The 14,463-nt window shown below is 41.8% G+C and overlaps 1 protein-coding gene across 3 annotated transcripts in view; it reads right to left on the bottom strand.

Moving 5' to 3' along the window:
- Positions 1-3,365: 3,365 nt before the first annotated feature.
- tbc1d7 (TBC1 domain family, member 7) overlaps positions 3,366-14,463 on the bottom strand; it is an 81,608-nt gene continuing 70,510 nt past the window's right edge. For all 3 annotated transcript variants that reach the window (XM_060849932.1, XM_060849933.1, XM_060849931.1), the window contains exons 8-9: positions 13,854-13,983; positions 3,366-3,524 (exon numbers count right to left, since the gene is read on the bottom strand). In XM_060849932.1, the coding sequence (XP_060705915.1) occupies positions 3,438-3,524; positions 13,854-13,983 (217 nt within the window). In that variant the 3' untranslated portion in view covers positions 3,366-3,437. The remainder of the gene's footprint in view (positions 3,525-13,853; positions 13,984-14,463) is intronic.

Genomic DNA, 14,463 nt, shown 5'->3' on the forward strand with positions numbered 1-14,463 from the left:
TTGACCCTATCCATGCCTCTCATGAGCTTACAGAGGTATATATGAATTGCTCCCCATGGTCTCCTCCGCTCGTCCAACCTCTTCCTACAACTCAGTTCCTTGAATCCTGGCAAAAGCTTTGTAAATTTCTTCAGCACTCTTTCTAGGTGACCAAAACTGAATACAATACTCCATATGCGGTTTCACCAATATCCTGCAATATAACTTCACACCTTCTATACTCAATACCCGACTGATGAAGGCCAGTGTGCCAAGAGCCTTCTTCACTGCCCTGTTTACCTGTGACTCAAGTTTTAGAGAACAGTGCACCTGAACTCCAAGGTCCCTCTGTCCCACTACACTCCTTACTGCCCTACTATTCACCATGAAACTCCCACCTTGATTTTACTTTCCAAAATGCAATACCTCACACTCATCAATATTAACTTCATTGCAATTCTCGGCCCACTTCCCCAGCTGATCAAGGTCCTGCTGTACTTCCTGATACCAAAGAACAGAAAATTAACAGCCCAGGAACAGGCCTTTAAGCCCTCCAAGTCTGAGCCGATCCAAATCCACTGTCTAAACCTGTCAAACAATTTCTAAGCATCTGTATCCCTCTCATCACCACTTACGCATGCATCTGTCTGGACACACCTTCAATGTGCTTGCCTCTACTACCTCTGCTGGCAACGCATTCCAGGCACCAACCACCCTATGTGTAAAGTGCTTGCTGCGTGTGTGCCCCCCTTAAACTTTTCACCTCACACCTTGAAAGCGCGACCTCTTGTTATTGCATCCTTCACCCTGGAAAAAAGTTTATCTCTATCTAACCTTTCATAATTTTATAGACCTCAATCAAGTCCCCCCTCAATCTCCTTTTTTCTAATGAAAACAACCCTAATCTACTCAACCTCTCTTCAAAGCAGGCAGCTTCCACGCCTGGCATCTGCAGTCCTCACTTTCTCCTAACATCCTCATAAACCTTTTTTGCACCCTCTCCAAAGCGTCTACATCCTTTTGGTAATGTGGTGACCAGAACTGGACACAGTATTCTAAATGCGGCCGAACCAACGTCGAGTACAATTTTAACATGACCGGCCAACTCTTATATTCAGTACTCCGTCCAATGAAGGCAAGCATACCATATGCCTTCTTGACCACTCTACACACCTGTGCAGCCACCTTCAGGGTACAATGAACCTGAACTCCCAGATTTCTCTGCTCATCAACTTTTCCCAAGGCTCTTCCATTTACTATATAATTTGCTCTAGAATTAGACTTCCCAAAATGCATCACCTCACATTTGCCTGGATTGAACTCCATCTGCCACGTCTCCGCCCAACTCTCCAGGCTATCCATATTCTCCTGTATTCTTTGACAGTCCCCATGCTTTCTGCTACGCCACCAATTGCGTCATATCCATGATATTGATAACAAATTGTAATGGGCATCAAGCCAATTGTGTACCCAATTTGCCAGCTCTCCCTGGATTTTATGTGATCTAACCTTCCAGAGTACCTACCATATGGAACTTATCAAAGGCCTTACTGAAATCTATACAGACTATGTTTACTGCCCTCATCAAGCTTCCTGGTCACTTGACCAAAGAACTCTAACAAATTTGTAAGGCATGATATCCCACTTTCAAAGCCATGCTGACTACTTCTAATCATATGCATGCATTTGGAAAGGCAGGATATCTTCTCAGAATCTTCTCAAGGGGATTATTCCAAAGTAAAATAAAGCATTATCTGACTGGCAAGATTCTGTTAGCGTGTACTGTGCCTTTAAGAAAGAGTCAATGCAGGTACCTGTCACGTTACTGACAGCAGTCACAGAGTGTGCTGGAAAATTGAAAGATGCAATATACTGTGGTAACCTAGAATTCAAACTGCTGTGAAAACAATCAGTTTAAATTATGCCCTAAGCTACTAAAACCCAATTAAATTTGAGTTTAACTGTTTGACAACATCGAACCAATGAGACGATCTGATGATTTGGGGTATAAAAAGCAGGCATATTGGATGGTTAGCCAGAGAAAGAGTACCACCTGGCATTGTCAGAACGGCTGCCCGAAAACCCTCTCTCTAAAAGGTACCATTTTCATAAGAAAAATCTGTGCAGAAGACCAATGATGATCCAGGGAGATCTATAGAGGAGAATCGATATCCAAAGATGACAGCTGCTGCCTGGTTTTGAAAATTAATTTGCTGTAAATGTAATAGAGGCTTTATCGGACCAGTGTATTGCTATAAAGTGGGAATTAGATCATTAAGACAAATGAAGGCTTAGAGCTGTAAATGTTGTTGCTTAATGTTCACTTATGGAGTGAAAGAGTAAAATTGTTATTTTTTCTTTAAATAGTGGAATTTAGGTAGTTCTCTATTGGCGAGGTGATCTTTTCTATGTGTTTGCTAAATAGCAGAAGGGTTCACCACCGTGTCGTAACAATACCAAAGAGTGTAAAGACAGCGAAGGTGATGGTTTAAAAAAAAACCTTTTGGAAGATTTGTAACAAAATGAAATTGTAACTCAAAAACTGCAAATGATTAATTCTAGTCTCATTAAGGATATGTTCAGCCATAAAAACAGCAGCTAAAGTTATCTTGTGGAAATTATCTGTCTCTTTGAAATTACTTACAAATTAATACGTTCTACTTAAAGATTCTTTAAATCAGAGTTGGATTCCAACCTAATTATAAGACATTAAAGAGATGTCTGGCATATCTTGTCTGATGAGCTAAAAAATTTAGAAATAATTATAAAAACAATTATTAATATTACGAGATTTTCTTACATTCAACATTTTTTAATATAAAAACGGATATTGGAATTTGGTAAGAGATAGCAAGTACAATGACAATAGAATTCAATCAACCCTTAGAGAAAAGCATGACTAATAGACAACAGCCAGTAACTTTGGAATGCAACACAGCAAGATCCCAAGACCTAGAGATTACAATAATTGTTGAGTATCATAAACAACTAAGAACATAGGGTTTTCTACAGGAATGCCCACCATTGATCATGGGTTTGACAAGATTGGTCCCACAGAAGGGAAGGGGAGAGTACAGTAACCATGTTGTGTAACATAAAATATATAAAAATACAACATTTTGCAGAAAATCAGAGTGTCACTGATCTCTCTTCTGACCTGAGTTTAAGATTAAGAAAACGATTGTATTTTCACATTGAAGCCAGATTTGGGGAAGATCCTTTGGCCTTTGGGTTCGGGGGTAGTCTTGCTCCTCCAATTTCTCTGTCTACATTTGTTGCCAGACCTGAACAGTTATAGCAGTTTCTGCTTTTATTTCTGAAGTCTAATGTTCAGTGTTTTGCTTTTGCTACATCATCGTCTTTGTCACTTAAAATCTATTACTCAGTTTTGTGCAAAATTATTTTAATAAATTATTAAATAGAAGATTTATTATTACATTAATTTCATTCAGTTTTAATTACACAGAGTGCACAGGAGTTCCAACATACTTGTGCCATAGGTCAATGGCCTTGCTGATGATGGCATCTGTATTCTCCTGTGGAATCTAAATGAACACACAATTAACATACTGTCACAATGGAGTAAATACAGTAACATTTATTTGGTGGTACAGAACTTGAAAACTGTTGAAAAGACATTTTGCCAAAGCTTTTCGTTTTGCACTCATCACGACAATTCTCAAGAGTACCAAAGTAAAGGGCAAACACCATTTATACTGTACGAGGGGACTGCATTGGTTGGTTAACAAGTGGATTCTGACTGGTAGAGGCATTGACATGGAGACCGCACCCGTTTGTGATTTGCCACATAATTCTAAGTATGTGCAGAATAATACTGACAACTAATTTAGGATTGGAGAAGGTGAGGACTGCAGATATTGGAGATCAGAGTTGAAGAGTATGGTGCTGGAAAAGCACAGGCGGTCAGGCAGCATCCGAGGTGCAGGCGAATCAATGTTTCGAATATAAGCCCTGCATCAGGAATGAGGCTAATTCCTGATAAAGGGCTTATGCCTGAAACCAAGTTAGGATTGAGTTGAGCTTCCAGAGTGATACATTGTTTATAATGGTAGCTATGTATGTTAATACATGGGGCTCTGATTATTACAGACAGAAAGAAAAAACACTGAACCTGTTTCAACTCATCAAAGTCAATGACAGTCACTTTCAGGTTTCATCCTTCATGGGAAAGCTATGGTCAGAGTGAACCTGCCCCATTTTAATTGTGAACAAAGCTTTGCAATTAACTGTCAATCATCATTAACAGGTGCATTCTCCAGGGAAATACTCTTACCAATCAAGTTCACTTACCAACCAATCAGCACTCTACCATCATACAGTGCGAATGTTGTTTATCCTTTACCTGCAATTGCAAGACAAAACGGTCTGCTATAAAATCATTTTTCAGCAAAATGAAATTGACATTGTCAACATCATATTGACACAATCATAATTTCCAATTATTTCTTAAATGTTACAATAGCAAAACAATTTTTAAAGATGCAAAAATGAGACCTAAAATTACAGCTGGGGTCAGCTGGCAAGCATTTAAATTAAAGTAAAATACTGCAGATGCTAGAATTCTGAAATAGAGGATGCTGGATTACCTCAACAGATCTGGCAGCATCTGTGAGATATGAAGAAGTATCATCTCAGACTCGAAACATTAACTTTATTTCTCTCTCAACAGATGAAGCCAGACTTACAGATTTGCTCCAGCACTTTCCATCTTGAAGTTCAGCATTTATTGCCCACCTCCAACTGTCCTTGAGGTAGTAGTGAGCTGTCTTCTTAAGAACATAGAACATGAAAGCACAGTACAGGCCCTTCAGCCCTCAATGTTGTGCCTGCCTCTGACATCTCTCCTAAACCTTCCTCCAATTATTGAGGAATTATGTCTCCTCGTGATAGACATTTCTGCCATCGGAAAAAGTCTCTGGCCATCCAGTCTATGCCTCTCAACATCTTGTACACCTTTATGAAGTCACCTCTCATCAATCGTTGCTCCAATGAGAAAAGTCCGAGCTCCCTCAACCTTTCTTCATAAGGCATGACCTCCAGTCCAGGCAGCATCTTGGTAAATCTCCACTGCATTCTCTCTAAAGCTTCCCTATCCTTCCAAAATGAGGCACCAGAACTGAACACAATATTTCAAGTGCGATCTAACCAGGGCTCAAGCCTGCAGCATAGAGCTGCAGCATAACCTCGAAGCTCTTAAACCCAATTCCCCCTGCTAATGAAAGGCAACACACCATACGCCTTTTAAATAATGCAATTAACTTGGGTGGCAACTTTGAGGGACCTATGGACACAGACCCCAAGATCCCTCTGTACCTTCACGATGCCACAAATCCTGCCTTTCACCCCGTATTCTGCATTGAAATTCAACATTCCAAAGTGAATGACTTTTCCAGGTTGAAGTATCTCTGCCACTTATCAGCCCAGTTCTCCATCCTGTCCATTTTCCCCATAGCAGCAGCAGTGGGACAAGCGACAGCTGTGCGCTGGATTGATAAGATAACAAGTTTTTAAAATTAATTTTTATTTTTCAATAGTCTCTTTGGGAATTCAGAATAATGGGAGGTTAGGGCAGTTGAATATTCCTCCTGTAGAATGGGGGAAGTAAAGGTCACCAGTAGTGTCCCTGCTGACTTCACCTGCGGGAAGTGTACTCCAGCGGGAACTCCAGCTCCTCCAGAACCGTGATTGAGAACTGGAGCTGGATGAACTTGGGATCATTCGGGAGGCAGAGGGGGTTATTGAGAGGAGTTACAGGGAGGTAGTCACACCTCAGACACAAGAAAAAAGCAGATGGGTTACAGTCAGGGAATAAAAAGGGAACCGGCAGATAGTGCAGGAATGCCTTGTGGCTGTTCCCCTCAAAAACAAGTATACTGTTTTGGATACTGGTAATGGGGAGTCGGGGAATGGTCAGGGGTAAGCCATAGGGTACAGGTCTCTGCACAGAGCACAGTCTGTCCCTGTTGCTCTGGAAGGAAGGGCGGGGGAAGAGGAACACAGCATTAGTCGTTGGGGACTCCATAGTTATGGAGACATATAGAGGGTTCTGTGGGAAAGTGACAGACTCACAGTAGGGTGTGTTACCTCCCAGGTGCCAGGGCTCATGATGTCTCGAATTGTGTTTTCGGGATCCTTGAGGGGGAGCAGCCCGAAGTCATTGCCCACATAGGCACCAACGACATAGGTAAGAAGAGAGATGGGATTTTAAGGCAGACATTCAGGGAGCTAGGGTAGAAGCTTAGAGCTAGAACAGAGTTGTTATCTCTGGTTTGTTACTTGTGCCATATGCTAGCGAGGCGAGGAATAGGGAGAGAGAGGAGTTGAACACGTGGCTCAGGGATGGTGCAAGAGGGAGGGATTTAGATACCTGAATATTTGGGCTCATTCTGGGGTAGGTGGACCTCTACAAATAGGATGGTCTACAACTGAACCAGAGGGGTACCAGTGTCCGTAGGTTGAGAGTAGTGAGGTAAGAAATAAGGTTTCAAGGTCACAAGAGAGCACCAGCAAGCAGGAAGGTGGTTTGAAGTGTGGTTACTTCAATGCCAGGAGCATCTGGAGTAAGGTGAGAGAACTTGCAGCAAGCATTGGTACATGGGACTTTGATGTTGTGACCATTTTGGAGACACGGATAGAGCGGGGACAGGAATGGCTGTTGCAGGTTCAGTAAGAACAGGGAAGTTGATAAAAGAGAAGTAGTGTGGCATTGTTAGTCAAGGTCAGTATTACAGTTGCAGAAAGGATGTTTGAGGATTCGTATACTGAGGTAGTATGGGCTGAGAGTAGAAATAGGAAAGGAGAGTTCACCCTGTTGGGAGTTTCCTATAGACCTCCAAATAGTTCCATAGGTGTAGAGGAAAGGATAGCAAAGATGATTCTTGATAGTAGTGAGAGTAACAGGGTAGTTGTTATGGGGTCTTTAACTTTCCAAATATTGACTGGAAATACTACAATTCAGGTACTTTAGATGAGCCAGCTCTTGTCCAACGTGTGCAAAAGGGTTTTCTGACACAGTCAGCCAACAACAGGCAAGGTCACATTGGATTTGGTAATGGGTAATGAACCCGGCCAGGTGTTAGATTTGGAGGTAGGTGAGCATTTTAGTAACAGTGACCACAATTCGGTTATGTTTACTTTACCGATGGAAAGGGATAGGTATATACTGCAGGGCAAGAGTTAGAGCTGAGAGAAAGGCAATTATGATGCAATTAGGCAGGATTGAGGATGCATAGGATAGGGAAGGAAACTGCAAGGGATGGGCACAATTGAAATATGGAGCTTATTCAAGAAACAGCTACTGCGTGTTCTTGATAAGTATGCACCTGTCAAGCAAGGAGGAAGTGGTCGAGCGAGGGAGCCGTAGTTTACGAAAGACATTAATCTCTTATCAAGAGGAAAAGACGGCTTATGTAAGGATGAGATGTGAAGGCTCACATAGGGTGCTTGAGAGTTACAAGTTAGCTAGGAAAGACCTAACGAAAGAGCTAAGAGAGCCAGGATGGGACATGAGAAGTCGTTGGCAGGTAGGAACAAGGAAAACCTTAAAGCTTTTATGGGTATGTCAGGAATAAAAGAGTGACTGGACAATCAAGGACAGTAGTGGGAAGTTGTGCGAGGAAATAGGAGAAATGCTAAATGAGAAGCGCTAAATGAATATTTTTCGTCAGTATTCACATTCGAAAACGACCATGTTGTTGAGGGGAATATGGAGATACAGCCTACTAGATGGGATTGAGGTTTACAAGGAGGAGGTGTTAGCAATTCTGGAAAGTGTAAAAATAGATAAGTCACCTGGGCCAGATGGGATTTATCCAAGGATTATCTGGGAAACCAGGGAGGAGATTGCAGAGCCTTTGGCTGTGATCTTTATGTCGTCATTGTCTATAGAAATAGTGCCAGAAGATTGGAGGATAATAAATGTTGCCCCTTTGTTCAAGAAGGGGAATTGAGACAATGCTGGTAATTGTAGATGAGTCAGCCTTACTTCAGTTGTGGGTAAAGTGTTGGAATAGGTTATAAGAGATAGGATTTATTACTGTCTAGAAAGAAATAATTTCAGTAGGGATTGTTAACACTGTTTTGTGAAGGGTAGGTTATGCCTCACAAACCTTACTAAGTTCTCAGAGGTGACCAAACAGGTAGATGAGGGTAAAACAGTTGATGTGGTGTATATCAATTTTAGTGAGGCATTTGATAACGTTCCCCACAGTAGGTTATTGTAGAAAATATGGAGGCATGGGATTGAGGGTGATTTGACAGTTTGGATCAGAAATTGGCTTGGTGAAAGAAGATAGAGGGTGGTGGTTGATGGGAATTGTTCATCCTGGAGTTCAACTACTCATGGGATAGTGCAAAGATCTGTTTTCAGATAACTACCGTTTGTCATTTTTATAAATGACCTGGATGAGGACGTAGAAGGATGGTGTAGTAAATTTGCAGATGACCCTAAGGTTGGTGGAGTTGTAGATAATGACAAAGGATGTTGTAGAGGGACATAGGTAAGCTGCAGAGCTGGACAAATGGAGTTTAATGTGGAAAAGTGTGAGGTGCTTCACTTTAGAAGGAGCAACTGGAATACTGAGTACTGGGCTAAAGGTAGTGTAGATGAGCAGAGAGATCTCTGTCCATGCACGTAGATCCCTGAAAGTTGCCACCAAGGATGATAGAGTTGTTAAGGCAGCATACGGTGTGTTAGTTTTTATTGGTAGAGGGATTAAGTTTTGGAACCATGTGGTCATGTTATAGCTGTACAAAACTCTGGTGCAGCTGCACTTGGAGTATTGTGTACAGTTCTGGTCACCGCATTATTGGAAGGATGTGGAAGTTTTGGAAAGGATTCAGAGGAGATTTACTAGGATGTTGTCTGGTATGGAGGGAAGGTCTTATGAGGAAAGGCTGAGAGACTGTTTTCGTTAGAGAAAAGGTTGAGAGGTGACTTAATTGAGACATATAATATAATCAGAGGATTAGACAGGGTGGACAGCGAGAGCCTTTTTCCTCAGGATGCAATGGCTAGCACGAGGAAACAACTTCAAATTGAGGAGTGATAGATATAGGACAGATGTCAGAGGTAGTTTCTTTACTCAGCGAGTGTAAGAGATGTGGAACATCCTGCCTGCAATAGAAGCAGACTCGCCAACTTTAAGGGAATTTAAATAGTTATTAGATAAACATATGGATGGTAATGGAATAGTGTAGGTTAGCTGGGCTTCAGATTGGTTTCACAGGTAGGCACAACGTGGAGGGCCAAAGGCCTGTACTGTGCTGTAATGTTCTGTGTTCTAGTGTTTCGTTGCATCCGACAACAGCCATCCACACTATCCACAACTCCACCGATTTTCATGTCATCAGCAAACTTACAAACCTACCTTTCCACTTTGTTATCAAAGTAATTCATAAAAATCACAAAGAGCAGAATCCCAGAACTGATCCCTGAGGAACACCACTGATCACCGAGCTCCAGGCTGAATACTTTCCATCTACCGCCACCCCCTCTCTCCTACGGGCCAGCCAATTCTGTATCCCATGTTTCCCACTCCCTGAATGAGCCTAACATAGGGAACCTTATCAAAGACTTGCTAAAACATATCCACTGATCTACCTTCGTCGACGTGTTTTGTCACATCCTCAAAGAATTCAACAAGGTTTGTGAGGCATGACTTATCATTCACAAAGCCACTATGGTTTTCCAATTAATCGTAAATCCTGTCTCTCAGAATCTTCTCCAATACTTTGCACACCATAAATATAAGACAAAATGGTCTGCAATTTCCAGGATTATCTCTGTTCTCTTTTTTGAACAAGGGAGTAACATTTGCCAACTTTCAATCATCTGGTACTACACTTTGTAGTGAGAATGCAAAGATCATGGCCAAAGACTTGACAGATCATCTCTTCCCTTGCTTTGTATATCCTTCCTGGCCCAGGTCATCTATCTATGGGTATGTTTTTCAAAATTTCCAGCACATCCTCCTTCCTAACATCAACCTGTTTCTCACTGTCCTCAGAAACATCAAGGCCCCTCTCAATAATGAACAGTGAAGCAAAGTTTCCATTAAGGACCTCCCTACTTCCTCCAACTCTAGGCACAAGTTCCCTCCACTATCCCCCCTGAGTAGTGCTACCCTCACTCTGGCCATTCTGTTGTTCGTCACATAAATGTAGAACACCTTAGGGTTTTCCTTAATCCTACCCACTAAAGCATTTTCATGCCCCCTACTAGCTCTCCTAAGTCCATTCTTCAGTTTCTTCCTAGCCAGCTTGCAACCCTCTACAGCCCTGTCTGATCCTTGCCTCCTAATCCTTAAGTAAGCTTCCTTCTTCCTCTTGACTCTATGTTCCACATCTCTTATCATCCAAGGTTCTTTCACCCCACCACCTCTTCTTTGCCTCAGTGGGACAAACCTGTCCGTCACTAACAGCAGGTGCTCCCGAAACAACCTTCACATTTCTGCTGATCATTTCCCTGATAACATCTGTTCCCAATTTAGGAGCCCCACTTCCTATCTAATAGCACTGCATTCTCCCTCCCTCAATTAAATACTTTCCCATACTGTCTGCTCCTATCCTTCTACATGAGTGTAGTAAAGGTCATGGAGTTGTGATCACAATCACCAAAATGCTCTCCCACCAAGACAACTGATACCTGGTACAGTTCGCTGCCAAGCACAAAATTCAATATGACCTCCCCTCTAGTAGGCCTACCTACATACTGCATCAGGAACCCTTCCTGGACACACCTGACAAAAACTGCTTCATCCAAACTATTTGAACTAAATAGGTTCCAATCAATATTATGGAAGTTAAAGTCACCCACGAGCACAAACCTGTTACTCCTACACATTTCCAAAATCTGCCTCCCAGTCTGCTCCTCCATGTTTCTGTTGCTATCAGGGAGAGTTCTGTAGAAAACTCCCAATAAAGCGACTGCGTCTTTCCTGTTTCTGACTTCCACCCATACTGATGCTGTAGATAAACCCCTCTGGATGACATCCCTTTCTGCAGCTGTAATATGAACGCTGATTGGCAATGCCACTTCTCCACCTCTTTTACCTTAACCCCTACTCCTTTTGAAACATCTAAACGGTGGGTGGCACGGTGGTTAGCACTGCTGCCTCACAGCGCCTGAGACCCGGCTTCAATTCCCGACTCAGGCGACTGACTGTGTGGAGTTTGCACGTTCTCCCCGCGTCTGCGTGGGTTTCCTCCGGGTGCTCCAGTTTCCTCCCATAGTCCAAAGATGTGCGGGTCAGGTGAATTAGCCATGCTAAATTGCCCGTAGTGTTAGGTAAGGGGTAAATGTAGGGGTATGGGTGGGTTGCGCTTCGGCGGGTCGGTGTGGACTTGTTGGGCCGAAGGGCCTGTTTCCACACTGTAAGTCTAATCTAAACCCTAGTACATCCATCAATCATTCCTGCCTCTATGATATCCAAGCCTCCATAAAGGCCATAATAGTGTAGTTTCAAGTATTGATCCATGCTCTGAGTTCATCACCCTTATTCCTGATACTTCTTGCATTAAAATAGACACACTCCAACCCATAAATCTGACTGCACCTTTTCCCTATCAAGTGCCTCTTGGCATACTGTATCTGGCTCTTCACTACTGACTCCAACATCTATTCTTGTATTGCCGCAGTCCACGTGGGTAGACTCCAACAGTGAAGTTAGGAAGAGAATTTATAAAGTAGTGACAAAAAAAAACAAACTGCAACATTTCCAAGTCAGGGTGGTACTTGGAGGGGAACATGAAGATTTGGGTGTTCCTCTCCACCTGCTGCTCTTGTCTTTCAAAGTGAAATAGATCTGGGGTTTAAAAGCTTCTATCAAAGGAGCCTTAACAAGTTACTGCAGTGCGTCGTGTACACAGCACACAGTGCTTCAACTGTGCACTGTTAGGGGAGAGAATTAAGTGGCAGTTGATGGCTTCACAGCTCCTGTCTGTTGATCAGCAGACAATCAAGGTTATGGGGGGAGGGCAGGAAAGTGATTGTGTGGAATGTTGGGTCAACCACCGAATGACAGAGCAAGCTTGAAGGGCTGAATGGCTTACTCCTGCTATTTCTTGTGGTTTTATGGTCAATAAATTGGGCTGATTTTACCTTCGAGTGTTGTTGGAATGGGGCTCATTCAGCCAATTGGACAGAATTCATTACACTCCTAAATTATTTCACATAGATGGAGGACACATTTTTGGGAGTTCGGAAGTGAGTTATTTCTGTATAATTCATAGAGTCTGCTCTTGTAGACATTGATATATAGTGGGAGATTCAGCAATGGCAAAGGGAAATGCTTAGTTTCTCTCTTTTGATAGATATGGTCACACCTGGTATGCATTTTATCTGCTCATCAGCTCAAGCTGTTGTCCAGATCTGAGTAAATGATGTCTCAATATCTGAACAATTGCAAATGGTAGTGAACACTGTGTAATTATCAGCGAATATGCCCACTTCTGACCTTTGGATGCAGGGAATGTGATTGATAAGGTAACAAAAAATCAAATCCTTCCAAGGCTCACTAAGGTCAATGCAAGATAATGTTTCCTCTGGCTAGAGATCTGACACCAAAGGCCAGTCATAGAATAAAGATTGTGACTGAGGACTGAGATGAGGAGGAATTTCATCACTCAAAGGAATCTTTGTGAATTTATACACCAGAGAGCTTTGAAAGCTCAGTCAGCGAATATGCTCAAGACAGAGATCAACAGATTTCAAGATATTAAAGCTAGCAAAGGACGATGATTGTGCAGAAAAAGGTGTTGAAATAGAAACTCAAAGGAGTTGAAAGGCAGAGCAGTCTTGTGATCTACTGGCATAGTCCTACTCCTATTTTCCCAAGATGATTGGACCTACAATACTGCCTTGAGGAACTGCAGTGATATCCTGGGACTGAGATGGTGGAAATGCAACAAACACAGCCATCTTGATAGTATCTGTGGAGGGAGAAATAGAATTGACATTTCAAGTCCAATACAACTCTTCTTCAAAATTGTGGTGGAAGAATTGTTCAGAAGTCATATCAGATATTAACTCTATTTCTTTCTCCACAGATGCTGCCAGATATGAAAGGTTTCTCCAGAATTTTCTGCAAATGCAGATATTCTGCAGATTTCCAATATATGCAATATTTTGCTTTTATTACAAGGGAAATCTTCCTTGATGTGTGGCATGTTCATGGTCTTGGGGTGTTGGGGGGAGGTGTGGAGAGTGCACAAACTGCAGGACATTTGGGGGTCAAGTGCACAGGCATGTGGAATGCATGTGGTGTGCACACCCATGCATCATGCATGAGATGCGAGTGAATGTGTCTGCTCATCCCCAGTCTCATGGTTCTCACATATTCTCAACTACACCTATTGTGTCATTTATATGATAATTATACAAACTTATTTGTTTGAAAAATCAGAGACTATAATCGATAGAAAAAAACTTAGTTTTGATAACTTAAATTGCCTAAACTGCCATCAAGAGGAATTCACACTAGCCAAAAGATGGCATTATGTGAAGAATTTTGCAATGCAAACTCCAGATAAGGTATTGAGCTTTACTTCCAATTCTCATTATCTGGGAGGTAATGTATATAGTAAAAAGTGAGGACTGCAGATGCTGGAGATCAGAGCTGAAAATGTGTTGCTGGTTAAAGCACAGCAGGTCAGGCAGCATCCAAGGAACAGGAAATTCGACGTTTCAGGCCAGAGAAGGGCTCAGGCCCGAAACGTCGAATTTCCTGTTCCTTGGATGCTGCCTGACCTGCTGTGCTTTAACCAGCAACACATTTTCAGGTAATGTATTTAGTCATGTTACTTACAGCACATAATGTAATATTATGAAGAATTAAAGATTCAGAGATACTTACATTCTGCAAGAACTGTGCAATATTTTCTGCTTTATTCATGGTCATTAGCTTACTTTTAAAAGTTAATAAAATTTCCATGGCTACAAAAACCAAAATTTTGCAAGATCCACTTATGATTTTGTCCCAAACCCTGAAAATTAAAAATCAGAAATGCTGTTATGGCTTCACAGACTAAATAAATGAAATGCATCAAAACATTCATACAATATTTGAAGTTTATAAGACACACAATCAATTGATTTTTGGATATTGCTGCTTGTGGCAGAATATAGGCTAGGTCACGAAGAAAGTTACATGTTCATCCTCAGATAGTGTGATATAATTTGTAACATCGATTCTGAAGTAAAATAGATTGTTTGGGCTCTGACATAAAAGGATAGCACTCCTAACATTGACACTGAGTTTGCTGGAATAGATTGTTTATATATCCTTCAGCTCACACGTCTTGTCCTGTAAATTGCTAAAAGTGAAATTTGATAATGATGGGCCTCATTGTAACCAATGAGATTAAAGGATTAAGACTAAACAGAAGAAAAAAGATGAATTCAGGACAGTTTAACGCCAGGGATGGAAAGACTGGATTGAAGAGTGAGGAAGAAAACGGAAACAG

Source organism: Hemiscyllium ocellatum, chromosome 34, assembly GCF_020745735.1.
Source record: "Hemiscyllium ocellatum isolate sHemOce1 chromosome 34, sHemOce1.pat.X.cur, whole genome shotgun sequence".
NCBI classification, from domain to species: Eukaryota; Metazoa; Chordata; class Chondrichthyes; order Orectolobiformes; family Hemiscylliidae; genus Hemiscyllium; species Hemiscyllium ocellatum.